At 44.9% G+C, this 24863-nt stretch overlaps 1 protein-coding gene across 13 annotated transcripts in view; it reads left to right on the forward strand.

Annotated features, from left to right (window-relative positions):
- Nucleotides 1–24863, forward strand: part of LOC106576657 (ELKS/Rab6-interacting/CAST family member 1) — a 549430-nt gene that overhangs the window by 99814 nt on the left and 424753 nt on the right. For 9 of the 13 annotated variants that reach the window (XM_082977939.1, XM_082977941.1, XM_082977940.1 and 6 more), the window contains exons 3-10: nt 7124–7288; nt 8424–8550; nt 8676–8803; nt 16363–16440; nt 17219–17374; nt 17785–17877; nt 19253–19420; nt 21148–21315. In XM_082977939.1, the coding sequence (XP_082834065.1) occupies nt 7124–7288; nt 8424–8550; nt 8676–8803; nt 16363–16440; nt 17219–17374; nt 17785–17877; nt 19253–19420; nt 21148–21315 (1083 nt within the window). The remainder of the gene's footprint in view (nt 1–7123; nt 7289–8423; nt 8551–8675; nt 8804–16362; nt 16441–17218; nt 17375–17784; nt 17878–19252; nt 19421–21147; nt 21316–24863) is intronic. The other 4 variants (XM_082977943.1, XM_082977949.1, XM_082977950.1 and 1 more) reach the window with 1 other exon arrangement.

Raw genomic sequence — 24863 nt, forward strand, 5'->3', positions numbered from 1 at the left:
CAGACCACATCTTATCCTCATATTACCAGACCACAATAACATCCCACATCTTATCCTCATATTACCAGACCACAATAACATCCCACATCTTATCCTCATATTACCAGACCACAATAACATCCCACATCTTATCCTCATATTACCAGACCACAATAACATCCCACATCTTATCCTCATATTACCAGACCACAATAACATCCCACATCTTATCCTCATATTACCAGACCACATCTTATCCTCATATTACCAGACCACAATAACATCCCACATCTTATCCTCATATTACCAGACCACATCTTATCCTCATATTACCAGACCACAATAACATCCCACATCTTATCCTCATATTACCAGACCACAATAACATCCCACATCTTATCCTCATATTACCAGACCACAATAACATCCCACATCTCCTTTTACCATTGACATCACACACGTACATTATTTGAATATTAAAATCATTTTACTTCCGTTCCATGAATCCTTCAACATTTCACAATGTCACCTTTATACACACATATTTTGTCTGGTGTGATGCAGAGGAACACGGTTTGTACAGGTGTACAGGGATTAGATGACAGCTGTTGATGGTTAAACATAATGTTTTGATCAGGGTATCATCACAAACACTGTGAGATGAGTCATTTATATAGTGTCAAGAGACACACAGGTGTTTGTAATCATGGCCAAGTATGGCCTAATATCATTGGTTAACTCAAATATTTAAAAAAAAAATGGCATACAAAGAACATACAAAAAGACAAACAAATGGATAGCATACGATCATAGCATTTGTAGTCTAAAATGTTTCTAACAAACAATTACAATGGCAAAATCACAATAATCACAAGAATGGCTTCAGATCAAAGTCTATGTTGAGACCGAAGGGAGCAAGGGTCTTTAAATTAAAGATCCAGGCAGCCTCTCGTTTTAACAATAAATTATCAAGGTCACCCCCTCTCCTTGGGAGGGTGACATGTTCGATGCCAATATAACGCAGAGAAGAAATAGAATGGTTTGCTTCCAAAAAAAGTGCTCTGAACAAATTAAAGGAATCGTTCACAAACATTGCCACATTTTGAAATATGATGATAGTCTCGGTAATGTGTTTTCTGATCTTCCCCTGGTCGTATTCTCGCGGGGCAGAAATCTCAGAGACCAATTGGTACACTCTGATTTACCACCCCAAGATATTCCTGAACAACGTCTATCTGCGCCCCTACTGGATGGAAATTACAAGTGTAATGGCTGTGCTCAATGCAATGGCACTTATAAATGTAGATCCTTCAAACACCCCCAAACAGGGAAATCTATCCCAATTAAAGGTGTTATTACGTGTTCCACTAAGGCAGTTATTTATCTCATAACTTGTCCTTGTGGTAAAAATGATGTGGGTAAAACAAAGCGTGAATTAAAAGTACGTATCTCAGAGCATCGTAGCACCATTAGGTGCAAAAACTTGACTTACCCAGTTGCGGCCCACTTTTTGGAAGCAAACCATTCGATTTCGTCTCTGCGTTATATTGGCATCGAACATGTCACCCTCCCGAGGAGAGGGGGTGACCTTGATAATTTATTGTTAAAACGAGAGGCTGCCTGGATCTTTAATTTAAAGACCCTTGCTCCCTTCGGTCTCAACATAGACTTTGATCTGAAGCCATTCTTGTGATTATTGTGATTTTGCCATTGTAATTGTTTGTTAGAAACATTTTAGACTACAAATGCTATGATCGTATGCTATCCATTTGTTTGTCTTTTTGTATGTTCTTTGTATGCCATTTTTTTTAAAATATTTGAGTTAACCAATGATATTAGGCCATACTTGGCCATGATTACAAACACCTGTGTGTCTCTTGACACTATATAAATGACTCATCTCGCAGTGTTTGTGATGATACCCTGATGAAGACAGCTTCGCTGTCGAAACGTTGGTTATTACATTTTTGTATCTGAGCTCTTAGAGTGTGCGGCTTTCCCTTATTTTCTAGTGTTCTACTCCGCTAGCCAGCACCTCGCCTTTATAGGTGTGCGTTTCTTTTTTCTAGATTAAACATAATGTTTTATCACATCCTGGCTGCAGGTTAATATCCGTGACAAACATCCTAGACTCATTTTCCAACTCGTACAGCAAACACAGCCATGTCTCAAAGGCAGAGATCACATTTCTAAAAATGTGTTCATGATTGATGTTGAACATGGGTATTATGGACCTCCAGTGATGTTGAACATGGGTATTATGGACCTCCAGTGATGTTGAACATGGGTATTATGGACCTCCAGTGATATTGAACATGGGTATTATGGAGCTCCAGTGATGTTGAACATGGGTATTATGGACCTCCAGTGATGTTGAACATGGGTATTATGAACCTCCAGTGATGTTGAACATGGGTATTATGGAGCTCCAGTGATGTTGAACATGGGTATTATGGACCTCCAGTGATGTTGAACATGGGTATTATGGACCTCCAGTGATGTTGAACATGGGTATTATGGAGCTCCAGTGATGTTGAACATGGGTATTATGGACCTCCAGTGATGTTGAACATGGGTATTATGGACCTCCAGTGATGTTGAACATGGGTATTATGGACCTCCAGTGATGTTGAACATGGGTATTATGGACCTCCAGTGATGTTGAACATGGTTATTATGAACCTCCAGTGATGTTGAACATGGGTATTATGGACCTCCAGTGATGTTGAACATGGGTATTATGGACCTCCAGTGATGTTGAACATGGGTATTATGGAGCTCCAGTGATGTTGAACATGGGTATTATGGACCTCCAGTGATGTTGAACATGGGTATTATGGACCTCCAGTGATGTTGAACATGGGTATTATGGACCTCCAGTGATGTTGAACATGGGTATTATGGACCTCCAGTGATGTTGAACATGGTTATTATGGACCTCCAGTGATGTTGAACATGGGTATTATGGACCTCCAGTGATGTTGAACATGGGTATTATGGACCTCCAGTGATGTTGAACATGGGTATTATGGACCTCCAGTGATGTTGAACATGGGTATTATGAACCTCCAGTGATGTTGAACATGGGTATTATGAACCTCCAGTGATGTTGAACATGGGTATTATGGACCTCCAGTGATGTTGAACATGGGTATTATGGACCTCCAGTGATGTTGAACATGGGTATTATGGACCTCCAGTGATGTTGAACATGGGTATTATGGACCTCCAGTGATGTTGAACATGGGTATTATGAACCTCCAGTGATGTTGAACATGGGTATTATGGACCTCCAGTGATGTTGAACATGGGTATTATGAACCTCCAGTGATGTTGAACATGGGTATTATGGACCTCCAGTGATGTTGAACATGGGTATTATGGACCTCCAGTGATGTTGAACATGGGTATTATGGAGCTCCAGTGATGTTGAACATGGGTATTATGGACCTCCAGTGATGTTGAACATGGGTATTATGGACCTCCAGTGATGTTGAACATGGGTATTATGGACCTCCAGTGATGTTGAACATGGGTATTATGGACCTCCAGTGATGTTGAACATGGGTATTATGGACCTCCAGTGATGTTGAACATGGGTATTATGAACCTCCAGTGATGTTGAACATGGGTATTATGGACCTCCAGTGATGTTGAACATGGGTATTATGGACCTCCAGTGATGTTGAACATGGGTATTATGAACCTCCAGTGATGTTGAACATGGGTATTATGAACCTCCAGTGATGTTGAACATGGGTATTATGAACCTCCAGTGATGTTGAACATGGGTATTATGGACCTCCAGTGATGTTGAACATGGGTATTATGGACCTCCAGTGATGTTGAACATGGGTATTATGGACCTCCAGTGATGTTGAACATGGGTATTATGGAGCTCCAGTGATGTTGAACATGGTTATTATGGACCTCCAGTGATGTTGAACATGGGTATTATGGACCTCCAGTGATGTTGAACATGGGTATTATGAACCTCCAGTGATGTTGAACATGGGTATTATGGACCTCCAGTGATGTTGAACATGGGTATTATGAACCTCCAGTGATGTTGAACATGGGTATTATGAACCTCCAGTGATGTTGAACATGGGTATTATGGAGCTCCAGTGATGTTGAACATGGGTATTATGGACCTCCAGTGATGTTGAACATGGGTATTATGAACCTCCAGTGATGTTGAACATGGGTATTATGAACCTCCAGTGATGTTGAACATGGGTATTATGGACCTCCAGTGATGTTGAACATGGGTATTATGGACCTCCAGTGATGTTGAACATGGGTATTATGGACCTCCAGTGATGTTGAACATGGGTATTATGGACCTCCAGTGATGTTGAACATGGGTATTATGGACCTCCAGTGATGTTGAACATGGGTATTATGAACCTCCAGTGATGTTGAACATGGGTATTATGGACCTCCAGTGATGTTGAACATGGGTATTATGGACCTCCAGTGATGTTGAACATGGGTATTATGGACCTCCAGTGATGTTGAACATGGGTATTATGGACCTCCAGTGATGTTGAACATGGGTATTATGGACCTCCAGTGATGTTGAACATGGGTATTATGAACCTCCAGTGATGTTGAACATGGGTATTATGGACCTCCAGTGATGTTGAACATGGGTATTATGGACCTCCAGTGATGTTGAACATGGGTATTATGGACCTCCAGTGATGTTGAACATGGGTATTATGAACCTCCAGTGATGTTGAACATGGGTATTATGAACCTCCAGTGATGTTGAACATGGGTATTATGGACCTCCAGTGATGTTGAACATGGGTATTATGAACCTCCAGTGATGTTGAACATGGGTATTATGAACCTCCAGTGATGTTGAACATGGGTATTATGGACCTCCAGTGATGTTGAACATGGGTATTATGGACCTCCAGTGATGTCAGATAGGTACATTATTTGAATATTGAAATAATTGAGTCCTTCTACATGTCACCTTTTCCCACCCGTCCAGAGCCTTGTCTTTAGAGAGTTAGGTCAACTTTTAGAATTTACAATATTGTTATAATTCTAGACATTCCGTTTTATAGCATGGATGTATAAAGGACTCATCGAATGGTTGTAAAATGATTGTATTTATAATTTCTTTCAACACCAGTGTTGAACCTCCATTGACATTAAATAGGTAGTCAATATTCAAATCCTTTAAAATGTTATGATCTCACCTGTATGCTCATATTCTCATCTACAAACAGGCAGACAGACAGGCACACAAGGTTGAGTAAAAGTATATCTATGGATCTGAATACAACATACAATATTCTCTTAGATGGGTGACTTTGAGCGGTTCTGGACAGGTTCCGAGTGACATTTTGCTGTCCAAAGCCCTCTGTGAACACTGTAATGGCACAAAGCCACTCTCCGTTTCCACCCTCCCAGCGGAGCGGACTTGAAGTATCAAGGTTTCAGAACCCACATTTGCATAGGAGGTGACGTGTCACATTTTCTGGCCGGGTTATTTGACAACTTTACAAAAAACGAGATCACCAGCTTGTAGTCCTAAAAACAATGGAAATGAGGCCCCGCTGGTTCGTTCAGCCATTCCTATGGGGAAAATAAATGGGGAAAGAATGGAGTTTAGGAATAAATGCTGAAATGAAGGTCTGAGGTTAACTAAGGCTAAGGAGATGTTGTACGGTTTGTTCTATGATATAACAGCCGTCTGTTAACACGACCTTTATGAATTATGAAGCTTGTTTTGATCACATAAATGCTCCAAAATTCACAAAAAGGGACATTATCTCTTGGAGATTATCCTGTAGAACAAAACGTCTAAGACTGTGAACCAGACCTTATTTTTGGCGTTTATCCCAAAACCCTCCAAAAAAAACCATTCATTTCCCCATAGGCTTTGTCCAACGAGCCACGGCGGAGTTAGTGCCTACAAAAAGACGCCATTACTATGGCTCTCCATGGGGCAGAAGTCCATGTGTTGGGATTCTGTTCAGCCAGATAGCTAGTAACACTGACAAGAAGCTGCTGTGTGGGGAATCCTACTGTAGGTGGCTCGTTTCTTCTAGTTTCAGGCTGGTTTCACCTTGTTCTTGTCTCATGTCACGTCTATGCCAGTAGAAAGGGTTGAGGGATGGAGAGAGAGATGGAAAGGAAGCAGTGAGAGAAGGCAGTAGGCTGAAACTACAAACTGTAACTGATTCAGGAAGAACTACAAACTGTAACTGAGGCAGGAAGAACTACAAACTGTAACTGAGGCAGGAAGAACTACAAGCTGTAACTGAGGCAGGAAGAACTATAAACTGTAACTGAGGCAGGAAGAACTACAAACTGTAACTGAGGCAGGAAGAACTACAAGCTGTAACTGAGGCAGGAAGAACTACAAACTGTAACTGAGGCAGGAAGAACTACAAACTGTAACTGAGGCAGGAAGTACTACAAACTGTAACTGAGGCAGGAAGAACTACAAACTGTAACTGAGGCAGGAAGAACTACAAACTGTAACTGAGGCAGGAAGAACTACAAACTGTAACTGAGGCAGGAAGAACTATAAACTGTAACTGAGGCAGGAAGAACTATAAACTGTAACTGAGGCAGGAAGAACTACAAACTGTAACTGAGACAGGAAGAACTATAAACTGTAACTGAGGCAGGAAGAACTACAAACTGTAACTGATATCAAAGGCAGGAAGAACTGCTTATTACTATATGTTAAGTATAACTATAGAAATCTAAGATGTGTCAAATAAATGATATGCAGCTCAGGGCTCCAGCTATGCATTTGGTTTGCTAACTTGCTAGTTAAGTGTCTAAATGTCAAGATCAAACTTCTTGGTTACAGCAGAGATATTCAACCCCCTCCTGGATCAAGATCCCTGTTGCCTAAATTGTTTAGTGAAAAGCGCCCCTTGGGTATCATTCTCTCTCTGTTATGGTCAGGTGATGAAGAAACATTATTACTGGGGCAATATGATAACGATGATGATGAAGATACCAACGCTAATTCTGAATATTATACTGTAACAGTGAAAATAAACACAGTACTCAATCAATACTTCCTCCTTCTGTACGATCTTAACTCTGTTACACTTGACTGAATTCCTCACTTTTCCCACCCTCTCTCCCCTCTCTCTCTCCTCAGCACCTCCAGATGACAGTGCAGGCCCTGCAGGATGAGTTGAGGACCCAGAGAGATCTGAATCAGTTGTTCCAGCAGGACTGTAGTGGAGGGAGACCTGGAGAACCTCTGTCATTTGAACCCACAGAGGAGAACTTCCACAGGCTCCAAGGTGAACACCAGCGACAGGTGAGGTCTAGTTGGAGAAAGCTGCTCTGAGTCCTGATCTAGGATCTGTTCATATAATCTCATCAGCGCTCCTATTCAGAGATACCTTCTGGATAAGGGCCCAGGTCTAGTTTCACTTCTAATAAGATTTAAAAAACGAGTTGGTCCATTGAGTTTACACAGAATGCATTTCTGGGGCTCTGGTTTACAGTGAAAGAACAGATAGAAAACACACAGTGAACATTTACATGTCAGTTCATCAGAGTCTTATTTAGGATTCTGTACTTTATTCAGTGTCATGTTGTACACTCTATTTCATTTAATTTGGCAGAAGGCATACTCCTCTGAATAACTTGAGGAATGCAATGGTAATGGACATACAACAGTACAACAAGTATAAAGAACTAACTAACCTCATTTAGAAATATCACAATCATGTCATGTTTCCCCTACTGGTATCAATAAAGTTCATTGAATTAGAAAGTTCATTAAATAAATAACGTTTGATTGAATCTAATCTCTAGGCTAACTAAGTGAATGAATAAATAACACAAACATGCTGAGAAGTATCTTGGATTCAGGAGTTGACATTACTGAAAGGAGGTGTCTTGTGTTCTCCCATTAAATTGAATTGAATCTAACTATTCCGTTTCAGGAGAAGACACAGATGCACACTGTTAAAATAACAACAGTTTATTACTTGAACAGGGGGCAGGCAGAGGTCAGTAATCCAGGTCAGAGTCCATAAGGTACAGAACGGCAGGCAGGCTCAGGGTCAGGGTAGACAGAATGGTAAAAACCAGGAAAACTAGAAAACAGGTACTAGAAAATGCACGGCCCCAATGTGTAGGAATAGTTAGGAACTGGAAAAAGATAGGAGCAAGGGGAAAACGCTGGTAGGCTTGACGAACAAAACAAAACAAACTGACAACAGACAAACAGAGAGCACAGGTATAAATACACTGGGGATAATGGGGAAGATGGGCGACACCTGGAGGGGGGTGGAGACAATCACAAAGACAGGTGAAACAGATCAGGGTGTGACACTTTCCTCTAGGCCAAAGAGATGAATACAGTTGCATTTCATTTAATCTAACCTCTAGGCCAAGGAAAATACAATTAGTTTGAATTGAATTGTATTGAATGTAACCTCCAGGCCAAAGAGTTGTTCCTCCTGAGGAAGACGTTGGAGGAGATGGAGTTGAGGATCGACAGTCAGAAACAGACCCTGGGGGCCAGAGACCAGTCTATCAAGAAACTACTGGAGATGCTGCAGAGCAAAGGTATGGTGGGGTTCACACACACGCACGCACGCACACACACACACCCACACACACCCACAACACAACACAACACAACACAACACACACACACACTTTTAAAAGCATCACTATGGTGTGTATTCCAGGTCTGTCAGCCAAGGCCTCAGAGGAGGACCATGAGAGGACCAGGAGACTGGCTGAGGCTGAGATGCACATCCACCACCTAGACAGTCTACTGGAACAGAAAGACAAGGAGACCAACGCCCTACGAGAGGTGAGGGTGTGTGTGAGGGTATGGGGGAGAGGGGGAGAGGGGGAGAGAAGGAGAGAGCGAAACAGAGGAGGGGAGGGGAAAGAATTAATTCATAACTCTATGGTTGTTACAGAGTTCCTCCAGAGTGTCGTCATGTGCTGGTCACGCTCATGTAAACAACACTCTGTTACCACAGAGCCCCACAGCTAACTGAATTCATTACAACTCTGTTACCACAGAGCCCCACAGCTAACTGAATTCATTACAGCACTGTTACCACAGAGCCCCACAGCTAACTGAATTCATTACAGCACTGTTACCACAGAGCCCCACAGCTAACTGTTACAACTCTGTTACCACAGAGCCCCACAGCTAACTGAATTCATTACAGCTCTGTTACCACAGAGCCCCACAGCTAACTGAATTCATTACAACTCTGTTACCACAGAGCCCCACAGCTAACTGAATTCATTACAACTCTGTTACCACAGAGCCCCACAGCTAACTGAATTCATTACAGCTCTGTTACCACAGAGCCCCACAGCTAACTGTTACAACTCTGTTACCACAGAGCCCCACAGCTAACTGAATTCATTACAGCTCTGTTACCACAGAGCCCCACAGCTAACTGTTACAACTCTGTTACCACAGAGCCTCACAGCTAACTGAATTCATTACAGCTCTGTTACCACAGAGTCCCACAGCTAACTGAAATCATTACAGGTTTTTTACCACAGAGCCCCACAGCTAACTGAATTCATTACAGTTCTGTTACCACAGAGCCCCACAGCTAACTGAATTCATTACAACTCTGTTACCACAGATCCCCACAGCTAACTGAAATCATTACAGCTTTTTTACCACAGAGCCCACAGCTAACTGAATTCATTACAACTCTGTTACCACAGAGCCCCACAGCTAACTGAATTCATTACAACTCTGTTACCACAGAGCCCCACAGCTAACTGAATTCAATGCAACTCTGTTACCACAGAGCCCCACAGCTAACTGTTACAACTCTGTTACCACAGAGCCCCACAGCTAACTGAATTCATTACAACTCTGTTACCACAGATCCCCACAGCTAACTGAATTCATTACAACTCTGTTACCACAGAGCCCCACAGCTAACTGAATTCATTACATCTCTGTTACCACAGAGCCCCACAGCTAACTGTTACAACTCTGTTACCACAGAGCCCCACAGCTAACTGAATTCATTACAGCTCTGTTACCACAGAGCCCCACAGCTAACTGAATTCATTACAACTCTGTTACCACAGAGCCCCACAGCTAACTGAATTCATTACAACTCTGTTACCACAGAGCCCCACAGCTAACTGAATTCATTACATCTCTGTTACCACAGAGCCCCACAGCTAACTGAATTCATTACATCTCTGTTACCACAGAGCCCTACAGCTAACTGAATTCATTACAACTCTGTTACCACAGAGCCCCACAGCTAACTGAATTCATTACAGCACTGTTACCACAGAGCCCCACAGCTAACTGAATTCATTACAGCACTGTTACCACAGAGCCCCACAGCTAACTGAATTCATTACAGCTCTGTTACCACAGAGCCCCACAGCTAACTGAATTCATTACAGCACTGTTACCACAGAGCCCCACAGCTAACTGAATTCATTACAACTCTGTTACCACAGAGCCCCACAGCTAACTGAATTCATTACAACTCTGTTACCACAGAGCCCCACAGCTAACTGAATTCATTACAGCTCTGTTACCACAGAGCCCCACAGCTAACTGTTACAACTCTGTTACCACAGAGCCCCACAGCTAACTGAATTCATTACAGCTCTGTTACCACAGAGCCCCACAGCTAACTGTTACAACTCTGTTACCACAGAGCCCCACAGCTAACTGAATTCATTACAGTTCTGTTACCACAGAGCCCCACAGCTAACTGAATTCATTACAACTCTGTTACCACAGATCCCCACAGCTAACTGAAATCATTACAGCTTTTTTACCACAGAGCCCCACAGCTAACTGAATTCATTACAACTCTGTTACCACAGAGCCCCACAGCTAACTGAATTCATTACAACTCTGTTACCACAGAGCCCCACAGCTAACTGAATTCAATGCAACTCTGTTACCACAGAGCCCCACAGCTAACTGTTACAACTCTGTTACCACAGAGCCCCACAGCTAACTGAATTCATTACAACTCTGTTACCACAGATCCCCACAGCTAACTGAATTCATTACAACTCTGTTACCACAGAGCCCCACAGCTAACTGAATTCATTACATCTCTGTTACCACAGAGCCCCACAGCTAACTGTTACAACTCTGTTACCACAGAGCCCCACAGCTAACTGAATTCATTACAGCTCTGTTACCACAGAGCCCCACAGCTAACTGAATTCATTACAACTCTGTTACCACAGAGCCCCACAGCTAACTGAATTCAATGCAACTCTGTTACCACAGAGCCTTTACTATACACAGATCTTATCTTTACTATACACAGACCTTATCTTTACTATACACAGACCTTACCTTTACTATAGACAGACCTTACCTTGCCAGAATGACACCAGAGGAGAGAGAAAGAGGAGAAAGTCAGAGAGTCAGTCTGATCAGCATTCAGACCCACACTTTGACAGGACGGGAATCTCCTCCCTCCCTCCCTCCCTCCCTCCCGCCCTCATTCTCTTGTTCTGTATTCTGGTCAGGCAGTAGCACAGACACCCATTAACCTCCTCCAGCCTCAGAGGAACTGTAGGACCACTCTGACATCTAGTGGGGCGAGGAGGAACTGCACCAGTTTCACCACAACACCAGTTTTTCATAACAGCTTTGGTTGTGTTGAGAATCCATCCACAACGTGTACAGGAAGTATACCCCTGCTAAATAAACATGCTTTTCCCCTATGATGAAAGGGGAGCGTGGGTGAAAGAGTTTGGTGAACACGGCACTAAAATAAGCTACTTATATAAGCTGAGAAAAAGTATTTGTCTTTGTCTTCATGACTGTAAAGACCAGACAAGACGTCATGCTGTGAGGCCAGAGCAGCCCTCATAACCATAACATTTAGGTGATAAAGCTGACCTCATCAGTGTCCAGGGGCAGTCAACACTGCCTAAAACCCAGGGTTAACCATAACCTTTAGGTGATAAAGCTGACCTTATCAGTGTCCAGGGGCAGTCAACACTGTCTAAAGCCCAGGGTTAACCATAACCTTTAGGTGATAAAGCTGACCTTATCAGTGTCCAGGGGCTGTCAACACTGCCTAAAACCCAGGGTTAACCATAACCTTTAGGTGATAAAGCTGACCTTACCAGTGTCCAGGGGCAGTCAACACTGCCTAAAGCCCAGGGTTAACCATAACCTTTAGGGATATGTACTGACCTCACCAGTGTCCAGGGGCAGTCAACACTGTCTAAAGCCCAGGGTTAACCATAACCTTTAGGTGATAAAGCTGACCTTATCAGTGTCCAGGGGCAGTCAACACTGTCTAAAACCCAGGGTTAACCATAACCCTTAGGGATACGTACTGACCTCATCAGTGTCCAGGGGCAGTCAATACTGCCTAAAACCCAGGGTTAACCATAACCTTTAGGGATATGTACTGACCTCACCAGTGTCCAGGGGCAGTCAACACTGTCTAAAACCCAGGGTTAACCATAACCTTTAGGGATACGTACTGACCTCATCAGTGTCCAGGGGCAGTCAACACTGCCTAAAGCCCAGGGTTAACCATAACCTTTAGGTGATAAAGCTGACCTCATCAGTGTCCAGGGGCAGTCAACACTGCCTAAAACCCAGGGTTAACCATAACCTTTAGGTGATAAAGCTGACCTTATCAGTGTCCAGGGGCTGTCAACACTGCCTAAAGCCCAGGGTTAACCATAACCTTTAGGTGATAAAGCTGACCTCATCAGTGTCCAGGGGCAGTCAACACTGCCTAAAGCCCAGGGTTAACCATAACCTTTAGGGATACGTACTGACCTTAAACATGATCAGTTTCCAGATGCAGTCTACTCTGGCCACAGCCCAGTTCTAACCATAACCTCTGTATTAAAACTCAATACAGACTGACCTCAGATCAGTGTATAGGGGCACTCAATGCTTGCCAGAGCCCATTAATGACCGTTGTCTTTGTATGACTACTCAATACAGACTGACCTCAGATCAGTGTCTAGAGGCATTCAACTCTGTGTGCCACAGCTGTGTTGCTCGGGGAACCTCATACACAGGGACAAGGACAGCCCTATCATCTATCCCATAATAACACTGCTTTAGTTCCAGGAATGACTCATCTCCACTGAACCATATTGTTCATGACACAGAGCGAGCGAGCGAGAGAGAGAGAGAGAGAGAGAGAGAGAGAGAGAGAGAGAGAGAGAGAGAGAGAGAGAGAGAGAGAGAACATGGTGGGGAAGAAAGCCAGGGATGGAGGAAGACAGGAGTGAGGGAGGAGGGAGGAGGAGGAGGGAGGGAGGGAGTGTTGAGTTAGAGGAGAGCAATAGAGAAAGGGAGAGAGAGGGAGGGAGGGAAGGTTTCAGGGAGAGAGAGAGGGAGGGAAGGTGTGTGTGTGTGTGTGTGTGTGTGTGTGTGTGTGTGTGTGTGTCCACCACTGCCCCAGCACCAAAAGCTCTCTCTCCTTTGTTAGTGCTGTCTTCTCCACTAGAAAGGCTGCATTAGTTCTCTCTGTAGGACCCTCATACACCATCATTCAGAGAAGCAAGGCAACGTGACTCTCTCCTCTCTTCTCTCTCTCCTCTCCTCTCCTCTCTCGTCTCTCTCTCCTCTCTCCCCTCTCTCTCCTCTCTCCCCTCTCTCGTCTCTCTCTCCTCTCTCCCCTCTCTCTCTCCTCTCTCCCCTCTATCCTCTCTCTCCTCTCTCCCCTCTCTCTCTCCTCTCTCCCCTCTATCCTCTCTCTCCTCTCTCTCCCTCTCTCTCCCTCTCTCTGTGTCTCTCTCTTCAGCCCTCTCTCTCTCTAACATCACAACTGGTTCAGAGACAGAGACAGTACACTAGTGAAAGGCAGACACATTAAGAGTCTAGAATAGCATTAGGAAGGCGAGCTTTAGTGGTTTTTATCGTAACACACTAGTGGAAGCATTTAAGTCTAGTAGGTACAGGAGCTTTGAACGTTAGCTCTGAGAACACTATTAGCGTTAGCTTTGAACCAGACTCTCCATTGACTTGTGAGGATGTGGGATGGTGGAATGGACACGACGGTGCTAGCCAGAAATATGACGGCTAGGGGAAGACACTTCATCCCAATAGCTCCTGCTGGCCCTGACCGACACACTGTCTTCTGTTCTGCTGGTCATGACGACAGTCACCATGCTGTTGGGTTCTCTCCTGGTCATGATGACAGTCACCATGCTGTTGGGTTCTCTCCTGGTCATGATGACAGTCACCATGCTGTTGGGTTCTCTCCTGGGCGTGATGACAGTCACCATGCTGTTGGGTTCTCTCCTGGTCATGATGACAGTCACCATGCTGTTGGGTTCTCTCCTGGTCATGATGACAGTCACCATGCTGTTGGGTTCTCTCCTGGTCATGATGACAGTCACCATGCTGTTGGGTTCTCTCCTGGTCGTGATGACAGTCACCATGCTGTTGGGTTCTCTCCTGGGCGTGATGACAGTCACCATGCTGTTGGGTTCTCTCCTGGTCATGATGACAGTCACCATGCTGTTGGGTTCTCTCCTGGGCGTGATGACAGTCACCATGCTGTTGGGTTCTCTCCTGGTCATGATGACAGTCACCATGCTGTTGGGTTCTCTCCTGGTCATGATGACAGTCACCATGCTGTTGGGTTCTCTCCTGGGCGTGATGACAGTCACCATGCTGTTGGGTTCTCTCCTGGTCGTGATGACAGTCACCATGCTGTTGGGTTCTCTCCTGGGCGTGATGACAGTCACCATGCTGTTGGGTTCTCTCCTGGTCATGATGACAGTCACCATGCTGTTGGGTTCTCTCCTGGTCATGATGACAGTCACCATGCTGTTGGGTTCTCTCCTGGTCATGATGACAGTCACCATGCTGTTGGGTTCTCTCCTGGTCGTGATGACAGTCACCATGCTGTTGGGTTCTCTCCTGGGCGTGATGACAGTCACCATGCTGTTGGGTTCTCTCCTGGTCATGATGACAGTCACCATGCTGTTGGGTTCTCTCCTGGTCATGATGACAGTCACCATGCTGTTGGGTTCTCTCCTGGTCATGATGGCAGTCACCATGCTGTTGGGTTCTCTCCTGGTCGTGATGACAGTCACCATGCTGTTGGGTTCTCTCCTGGTCATGATGACAGTCACCATGCTGTTGAGTTCTCTCCTGGTCATCATGACAGTCACCATGCTGTTGGGTTCTCTCCTGGTCATGATGACAGTCACCATGCTGTTGGGTTCTCTCCTGGTCATGATGACAGTCACCATGCTGTTGGGTTCTCTCCTGGTCATGATGACAGTCACCATGCTGTTGGGTTCTCTCCTGGTCGTGATGACAGTCACCATGCTGTTGGGTTCTCTCCTGGTCATGATGACAGTCACCATGCTGTTGGGTTCTCTCCTGGTCATGATGACAGTCACCATGCTGTTGGGTTCTCTCCTGGTCATGATGACAGTCACCATGCTGTTGAGTTCTCTCCTGGGCGTGATGACAGTCACCATGCAGTTGGGTTCTCTCCTGGTCGTGATGACAGTCACCATGCTGTTGGGTTCTCTCCTGGGCGTGATGACAGTCACCATGCTGTTGGGTTCTCTCCTGGTCATGATGACAGTCACCATGCTGTTGGGTTCTCTCCTGGTCATGATGACAGTCACCATGCTGTTGGGTTCTCTCCTGGTCATGATGACAGTCACCATGCTGTTGGGTTCTCTCCTGGTCATGATGACAGTCACCATGCTGTTGGGTTCTCTCCTGGTCATGATGACAGTCACCATGCTGTTGGGTTCTCTCCTGGTCATGATGACAGTCACCATGCTGTTTGGTTCTCTCCTGGTCGTGATGACAGTCACCATGCTGTTTGGTTCTCTCCTGGTCGTGATGACAGTCACCATGCTGTTGGGTTCTCTCCTGGTCGTGATGACAGTCACCATGCTGTTGGGTTCTCTCCTGGTCATGATGACAGTCACCATGCTGTTGGGTTCTCTCCTGGTCATGATGACAGTCACCATGCTGTTGGGTTCTCTCCTGGTCATGATGACAGTAACCATGCTGTTGGGTTCTCTCCTGGGCGTGATGACAGTCACCATGCTGTTGGGTTCTCTCCTGGGCGTGATGACAGTCACCATGCTGTTGGGTTCTCTCCTGGTCATGATGACAGTCACCATGCTGTTGGGTTCTCTCCTGGTCATCATGACAGTCACCATGCTGTTGGGTTCTCTCCTGGTCGTGATGACAGTCACCATGCTGTTGGGTTCTCTCCTGGTCGTGATGACAGTCACCATGCTGTTGGGTTCTCTCCTGGGCGTGATGACAGTCACCATGCTGTTGGGTTCTCTCCTGGGCGTGATGACAGTCACCATGCTGTTGGGTTCTCTCCTGGGCGTGCTAACCACCACCATGCTGCTGTCTACCCTGTTTCTCCTCAGGAGCTGCACCGACGGAGCTATGAAGGAGCCCCTGAATCAGCCAAGACCAAGGCCCTGCAGACCGTCATCGAGATGAAGGTGAGAGAGAGAGTGAGAGAGAGAGAGAGAGAGAGAGAGGCAGGTTAGAGAGAGTGTGTATGCTCATGTTTCACTTAGAATGCCAAAGTGAGACCGTCATCAAGATGAAGGTGTTTGTGTTTGTCCAAGTTTGTGTGTGTGGTGAGAGATTGACTTCCTGTACAATGTGAGAAACTGTAATATTACAACACGAGTCATATGAGTCACCCTTTACAGTGAAACTCTTACTTACGAGCCCTTTCCCAACAATTCATAGTTAAAAAGTGTGAAAAATGTGCCAAAAAATAGTAGGAAATAGTAACAATAAAATAACAATAATGGAGTGTGTTCTAACTTCCTCTCCTCCGTCCCAGGACTCTGAGGTCCAGTCTCTGGAGCGAGGTCTGAGGGACCTGGAGGAAGTGTGTGTGTTTAACTGTGTGTGTTCTCTTGTGGTAGGACTGTAAGGTCCAGTCTCTGGAGCGAGGTCTGAGGGACCTGGAGGAAGTGTGTGTGTTTAACTGTGTGTGTTCTCTTGTGGTAGGACTGTAAGGTCCAGTCTCTGGAGCGAGGTCTGAGGGACCTGGAGGAAGTGTGTGTGTTTAACTGTGTGTGTTCTCTTGTGGTAGGACTGTAAGGTCCAGTCTCTGGAGCGAGGTCTGAGGGACCTGGAGGAAGTGTGTGTGTTTAACTGTGTGTGTTCTCTTGTGGTAGGACTGTAAGGTCCAGTCTCTGGAGCGAGGTCTGAGGGACCTGGAGGAAGTGTGTGTGTTTAACTGTGTGTGTTCTCTTGTGGTAGGACTGTAAGGTCCAGTCTCTGGAGCGAGGTCTGAGGGACCTGGAGGAGGAGATTGAGATGTTGAAGTCCAACGGGGCTCTGAGCACTGAGGAGAGAGAGGAGGAGATGAAACAAATGGAGGTCTACAGATCACACTCCAAGTTCATGAAGAACAAGGTAACACCACATCCCCACCAGCTACAGTCCACTCAGTGCAGAACACTGGGCTGTTTAAAGAGCATGTTGATTATCCTTCAGCCTCTGTGACAGATGGATCTGGTCTTTCCTATTGGACCAGCAGCCTGCCCTGTACGCTAGAGACAAGCAGGTGTTAATGTACTACCATGTTCTTGTTACCAATGACTGACTGCCTGTGGAAACATTTCCAAGGTTATTTTGAAAAGACCATCTTGTATTTGTAAGGCATGTGACGATCAGAGGACCAGACATGCAGCATGCAAGGTGGTTGTTGATTGGCTGTCCAAAAGCTGGTTACTGATTGGCCCTGTGTTGCCTACATCATGGCTCCTGATTGGTGGTGGTGCTTATCGTCCTGGTAACAGCCAGTTAACTGACTCTCCTGACAGGTAGAGCAGCTGAAGGAGGAGCTGTCTCAGAGAGAGGTCCAGGGGGAGGAGCTTAAGCAGAAGGCTGCCGACCTGCAGCAGGAGGTGTCTGCAGTAAGGAAGGACTTCACCACACAGCTCTCTCTCTCTCTTTAACCTGTCAACTCTGACCTTTATTAACCTCGTACAACCTTTCTGACCCTCGTTAAACAGAATACCCATGTGACCTCTGTGAGAGGAAAACCCAGTATGAGGCTAGAGGAACTCAGATAAGTGGTGTGAGAGAAACTGTTTAATCATAGATGTTTAATCATAGCTTAATAATGTTGTTTAGGCTGCTGTTCCCAGACCAGTCCATATCAACCACTATAATGTTATCTATCATTTAGGCTGCTGTTCCCAGACCAGTCCATATCAACCACTATAATGTTATCTATCATTTAGGCTGCTGTTCCCAGACCAGTCCATATCAACCACTATAATGTTATCTATCATTTAGGCTGCTGTTCGCAGACCAGTCCATATCAACCACTATAATGTTATCTATCATTTAGGCTGCTGTTCCCAGACCAGTCCATATCAACCACTATAATGTTATCTATCATTTAGGCTGCTGTTCCCAGACCAGTCCATATCAACCACTATAATGTTATCTATCATTTAGGCTGCTGTTCCCAGACCAGTCCATATCAACCACTATAATGTTATCTATCATTTAGGCTGCTGTTCCCAGACCAGTCCATATCAACCACTATAATGTTATCTATCATTTAGGCTGCTGTTCCCAGACCAGTCCATATCAACCACTATAATGTTATCTATCATTTAGGCTGCTGTTCCCAGACCAGTCCATATCAACCACTATAATGTTATCTATCATTGTATGAGGACAGGAAGAACAGAAGGAAGACGAATCTATTGATTAGCAGAGAAACACCAGTAAACACTGAGGACTGTAGAGGTGGTTTTAATGAAGACAATACTAACGTATAGGGCTGATCATGTATGAATGAAGACAATACTAACGTATAGGGCTGATCATGTATGAATGAAGACAATACTAACGTATAGGGCTGATCATGTATGAATGAAGACAATACTAACGTATAGGGCTGATCATGTATGAATGAAGACAATACTAACGTATAGGGCTGATCATGTATGAATGAAGACAATACTAACGTATAGGGCTGATCATGTATGAATGAAGATAATACTAACGTATAGGGCTGATCATGTATGAATGAAGACAATACTAACGTATAGGGCTGATCATGTATGAATGAAGACAATACTAACCTATAGGGCTGATCATGTATGAATGAAGACAATACTAACGTATAGGGCTGATCATGTATGAATGAAGACAATACTAACGTATAGGGCTGATCATGTATGAATGAAGACAATACTAACGTATAGGGCTGATCATGTATGAATGAAGACAATACTAACGTATAGGGCTGATTGATTCTGTCTCTGTGCTCAGATTGACCAGGTAAAGCAGGACCTCAGCAGGAAGGAGACAGAGCTGATGGGTTTGAGGACCAAGCTGGAGACTCTGACCAACCAGTTCTCAGACAGCAAACAGCACATCGAGGTCCTCAAGGAGTCACTGACCGCCAAGGAACAGCGCTCTGCTATCCTCCAGACAGAGGTATGTTGTTCAGCGTTAACACTACTGACAGGGCTCTACTATCCTCCAGACAGAGGTATGTTGTTCAGCGTTAACACTACTGACAGGGCTCTGCTATCCTCCAGACAGAGGTATGTTGTTCAGCGTTAACACTACTGACAGGGTTCTACTATCCTCCAGACAGAGGTATGTTGTTCAGCGTTAACACTACTGACAGGGCTCTACTATCCTCCAGACAGAGGTATGTTGTTCAGCGTTAACACTACTGACAGGGCTCTGCTATCCTCCAGACAGAGGTATGTTGTTCAGCGTTAACACTACTGACAGGGCTCTGCTATCCTCCAGACAGAGGTATGTTGTTCAGCGTTAACACTACTGACAGGGCTCTACTATCCTCCAGACAGAGGTATGTTGTTCAGCGTTAACACTACTGACAGGGCTCTGCTATCCTCCAGACAGAGGTATGTTGTTCAGCGTTAACACTACTGACAGGGCTCTGCTATCCTCCAGACAGAGGTATGTTGTTCAGCGTTAACACTACTGACAGGGCTCTGCTATCCTCCAGACAGAGGTATGTTGTTCAGCGTTAACACTACTGACAGGGCTCTGCTATCCTCCAGACAGAGGTATGTTGTTCAGCGTTAACACTACTGACAGGGCTCTGCTATCCTCCAGACAGAGGTATGTTGTTCAGCGTTAACACTACTGACAGGGCTCTGCTATCCTCCAGACAGAGGTATGTTGTTCAGCGTTAACACTACTGACAGGGCTCTGCTATCCTCCAGACAGAGGTATGTTGTTCAGCGTTAACACTACTGACAGGGCTCTGCTATCCTCCAGACAGAGGTATGTTGTTCAGCGTTAACACTACTGACAGGGCTCTGCTATCCTCCAGACAGAGGTATGTTGTTCAGCGTTAACACTACTGACAGGGCTCTACTATCCTCCAGACAGAGGTATGTTGTTCAGCGTTAACACTACTGACAGGGCTCTACTATCCTCCAGACAGAGGTATGTTGTTCAGCGTTAACACTACTGACAGGGCTCTGCTATCCTCCAGACAGAGGTATGTTGTTCAGCGTTAACACTACTGACAGGGCTCTGCTATCCTCCAGACAGAGGTATGTTGTTCAGCGTTAACACTACTGACAGGGCTCTGCTATCCTCCAGACAGAGGTATGTTGTTCAGCGTTAACACTACTGACAGGGCTCTGCTATCCTCCAGACAGAGGTATGTTGTTCAGCGTTAACACTACTGACAGGGCTCTACTATCCTCCAGACAGAGGTATGTTGTTCAGCGTTAACACTACTGACAGGGCTCTACTAGGGGTATTGTAGAGATGGTCTCTTGGTGCCACAGTTTACAGCTTAACTGGACCAGTGTTTACTAAGCATCTCAGAGTAGGACTACAAGTGCTGATCTGGGATCAGTTTGATCACCTACTCTGAGATGCTGTTTCCAGTGTATTTACAAGTTGACTGGACTGTAAGTATCACATTTATTTGCCTGTTGATTTAATTTGTGATAATGTCTGATATATGTGTATCAGGTGGATGCTCTGCGTCGGGAACAGAAAGATTCCCAGCTGAATAAGTGGTCTAACCAGATCCTTGTCTAATCTAACACTGTGTGTGTGTGTGTGTGTGTGTGTGTGTGTGTGTGTGTGTGTGTGTGTGTGTGTGTGTGTGTGTGTGTGTGTGTGTGTGTGTGTGTGTGTGTGTGTGTGTGTGTGTGTGTGTGTATCAGGTGGATGCTCTGCGTCTGCGTCTGGAAGAGAAAGATTCCCAGCTGAATAAGAAGTCGAACCGGATCCAGGAGACGTCTGAGGAGAAGGGGACGCTCAGCAGAGAGGTACACGACCTCAAGGACATGCTGGAGGTCAAGGAGCGCAAGGTCAACGTCCTGCAGAAGAAGGTACGGGGCGAGGTGGAGGCTGTGTGTGTATTGGTATTTATTATGGATCCCCATTAGAAGATACTCTTCCTGGGGTCCTGCAACATTAAGGCAGTTTATACCATTTAAAACATTACAATACATTCACAGATTTCACAACACACTGTGTTCCCTCAGGCCCCTACTCCACCACTACCACATATCTACATACTAAATCCATCTGTATGTATAGTGCGTATGTCATCGTGTGTGTATGGGTCTTTGTGTGTGTGTGTGTGTGTGTGTGTGTGTGTGTGTGTGTGTGTGTGTGTGTGTATGTGTGTGTGTGTGTATGTGTGTGTGTGTGTATGTATGTGTGTGTGTGTGTGTGTGTGTGTGTGTGTGTGTGTGTGTGTGTGTGTGTGTGTGTGTGTGTGTAATTTTACTGCTTGCGTCAGTTACCTGATGTGGAATAGAGTTCCATGTAGTCATGGCTCTATGTAGTACTGTGCGCCTCCCATAGTCTGTTCTGGACTTGGGGACTGTGAAGAGACCTCTTGTGGCATGTCTTGTGGGGTATGCATGGGTGTCCGAGCTGTGTGCCAGTAGTTTAGACAGACAGCTCAGTGCATTCAACATGTCAATACCTCTCATAAATACAAGTAGTGATGAAGTCAATCTCTCCTCCACTTTCAGCCAGGAGAGACATGCATATTATTAATATTAGCTCTCTGTGTACATCCAAGGGCCAGACGTGCTGCCCTGTTCTGAGCCAATTGCAATTTTCCTAAGTCCTTTCTTGTGGCACCTGACCACACGACTGAACAGTAGTCAAGGTGCCACAAAAGTAGGGCCTGTAAGACAGTGTTGTTAAGAAGGCAGAGCATCACTTTTATTATGGACAGACCATGACAGTTTACAATCTAGGGTTACTCCAAGCAGTTTAGTCATCTCAACTTGCTCAATTTCCACATTACTTATTACAAGATTTAGTTGAGGTTTAGGGTTTAGTGAGTGTTTTGTTCCAAATACAATGCTTTTAGTTTTAGAAACATTTAGGGCTAACTTATTCCTTGCCACCCACTCTGAAACTAACTGCAGCTCGTTGTTGAGTGTTGCAGTGATTTCAGTCGCTGTAGTAGCGACGTGTATTGTGTTGAGTCATCCTCAAACATAGAAACTCTGGCTTTACTCAAAGTCAGTGGCATGACGTTAGTAAAAATTGAAATAAAGCAAGGGGCCTAAACAGCGACCCTGGGGAATTCCTGATTCTAACTGGATTATATCCAAAAGGCTTCCATTTAAGAACACCCTCTGTGTTCTGTTAGACAAGTAACTCTTTATCCACATTATAGCAGGGGGTGTAAAGCCATAACGTTTTTCCAGCAGCAAACTATGATCAATGATGTCAAAAGCTACACTGAAGTCTAACAAGACAGCCCCCACAATCATTTTATCATCAATTTTTCTCAGCCAATCATCAGTCATTTGTGTAAGTGCCGTGCTTGTTGAATGTCCTTCCCTATAAGTGTGCTGAAATTCTGTTGTCAATTTGTTTACTGTAAAATAGCATTGTATCTGGTCAAACACCATTTGTTTCCAGAAGTTTACTACGTGTTGGTAACAGGCTGATTGGTGGGCTATTTGTGCCAGTAAAGGGAGCTTTACTATTCTTAGGTAGCGGAATGACGTTAGCTTCCCTCCAGGCCTGAGGGCTCTCGCTCTCTAGTGGACTTAGATTGAAGATGTGGCAAATAGGAGTGGCAATATCGCCTGCTATTATATCGCCGGTGGCTTTTCATTGTTGATAGACAACAATAATATGTTCACCTCTTCCACACTGACTTTACGGAATTCAAAAGTTCAATTCTTATCTTTCATAATTTAGTCCCATGTGTGTGTGTGTGTGTGTGGGGGGGGGGGTGATGGGGGGGGGGTGGGGGGGGGATGGGGGGGTGACATGCTGGATGTGAAGGAACGCAAGGCCAACGTCCTCCAGAAGAAGGTATGTCAGAGTGATGATTAAAGGGGATGGTTCTGTACAAAGAGTGTGATGGAAGGAGAATCTCACCTCTTGGCATAACTCTATTAGACAGACAACTGAGTTTCACTCAGGATACTCAGTGAATTTGCTGTCGTAGTGAATCTTTTCTGTTGATTCACAACTCTATTGATTCACAACTCTATTGGTTCACAACTCTATTGAATCTCAACTCTATTGAATCACAACTCTATTGAATCTCAACTCTTATGATTCACAACTTTATTGATTCACAACTCTATTGAATCTCAACTCTTATGATTCACAACTCTATTGATTCACAACTCTATTGAATCTCAACTCTATTGAATCTCAACTCTATTGATTCACAAGTCTATTGATTCACCTCTATTGCAACACATGACCTGCTTTTCCTGACTGCCACTAGATGGCAATATGAGACCATGTTGTTTGAGCATTTCTCCAGTAGTCAAAAAGACAAGAGGAAAATTATTTCTCCCCATTGTCCTCAAGAATACATTTCAGATTTCCTGTGTCCGATAACTCCAGAGTTCACTCTAATCAACCATCATCACGTAGTCATCAACCAGCCAGAATACCAACCCAGAATGGTTCTTCTGTGATCAACCATCATCATGTAGTCATCAACCAGCCAGAATACCAACCCAGAATGGTTCTTCTGTGATCAACCATCATCATGTAGTCATCAACCAGCCAGAATACCAACCCAGAATGGTTCTTCTGTGATCAACCATCATCATGTAGTCATCAACCAGCCAGAATACCAACCCAGAATGGTTCTTCTGTGATCAACCATCATCACCTAGTCATCAACCAGCCAGAATACCAACCCAGAATGGTTCTTCTGTGATCAACCATCATCATGTAGTCATCAACCAGCCAGAATACCAACCCAGAATGGTTCTTCTGTGATCAACCATCATCACCTAGTCATCAACCAGCCAGAATACCAACCCAGAATGGTTCTTCTGTGATCAACCATCATCATGTAGTCATCAACCAGCCAGAATACCAACCCAGAATGGTTCTTCTGTGACCCTGCAGCAGAACATGAGACCTAGCTACCAGTGCCTCCATGAGGAGAAGGAGAAAGTGTTTGTGTTTGTGTTTACATGTCAGGTTTCACAGAGAAAGTCAGGCTCAGCAGTATTACATGGCTGAGGAGCAGAGAGGGAGGTTGTGTCTCAGCAGTATTACATGGCTGAGGAGCAGAGAGGGAGGTTGTGTTTCAGCAGTATTACATGGCTGAGGAGCAGAGAGGGAGGTTGTGTTTCAGCAGTATTACATGGCTGAGGAGCAGAGAGGGAGGTTGTGTTTCAGCAGTATTACATGGCTGAGGAGCAGAGAGGGAGGTTGTGTCTCAGCAGTATTACATGGCTGAGGAGCAGAGAGGGAGGTTGTGTTTCAGCAGTATTACATGGCTGAGGAGCAGAGAGGGAGGTTGTGTTTCAGCAGTATTACATGGCTGAGGAGCAGAGAGGGAGGTTGTGTTTCAGCAGTATTACATGGCTGAGGAGCAGAGAGGGAGGTTGTGTCTCAGCAGTATTACATGGCTGAGGAGCAGAGA

The sequence above is a fragment of the Salmo salar genome, chromosome 07, assembly GCF_965601325.2.
Source record: "Salmo salar chromosome 07, fSalSal1, whole genome shotgun sequence".
NCBI classification, from domain to species: Eukaryota; Metazoa; Chordata; class Actinopteri; order Salmoniformes; family Salmonidae; genus Salmo; species Salmo salar.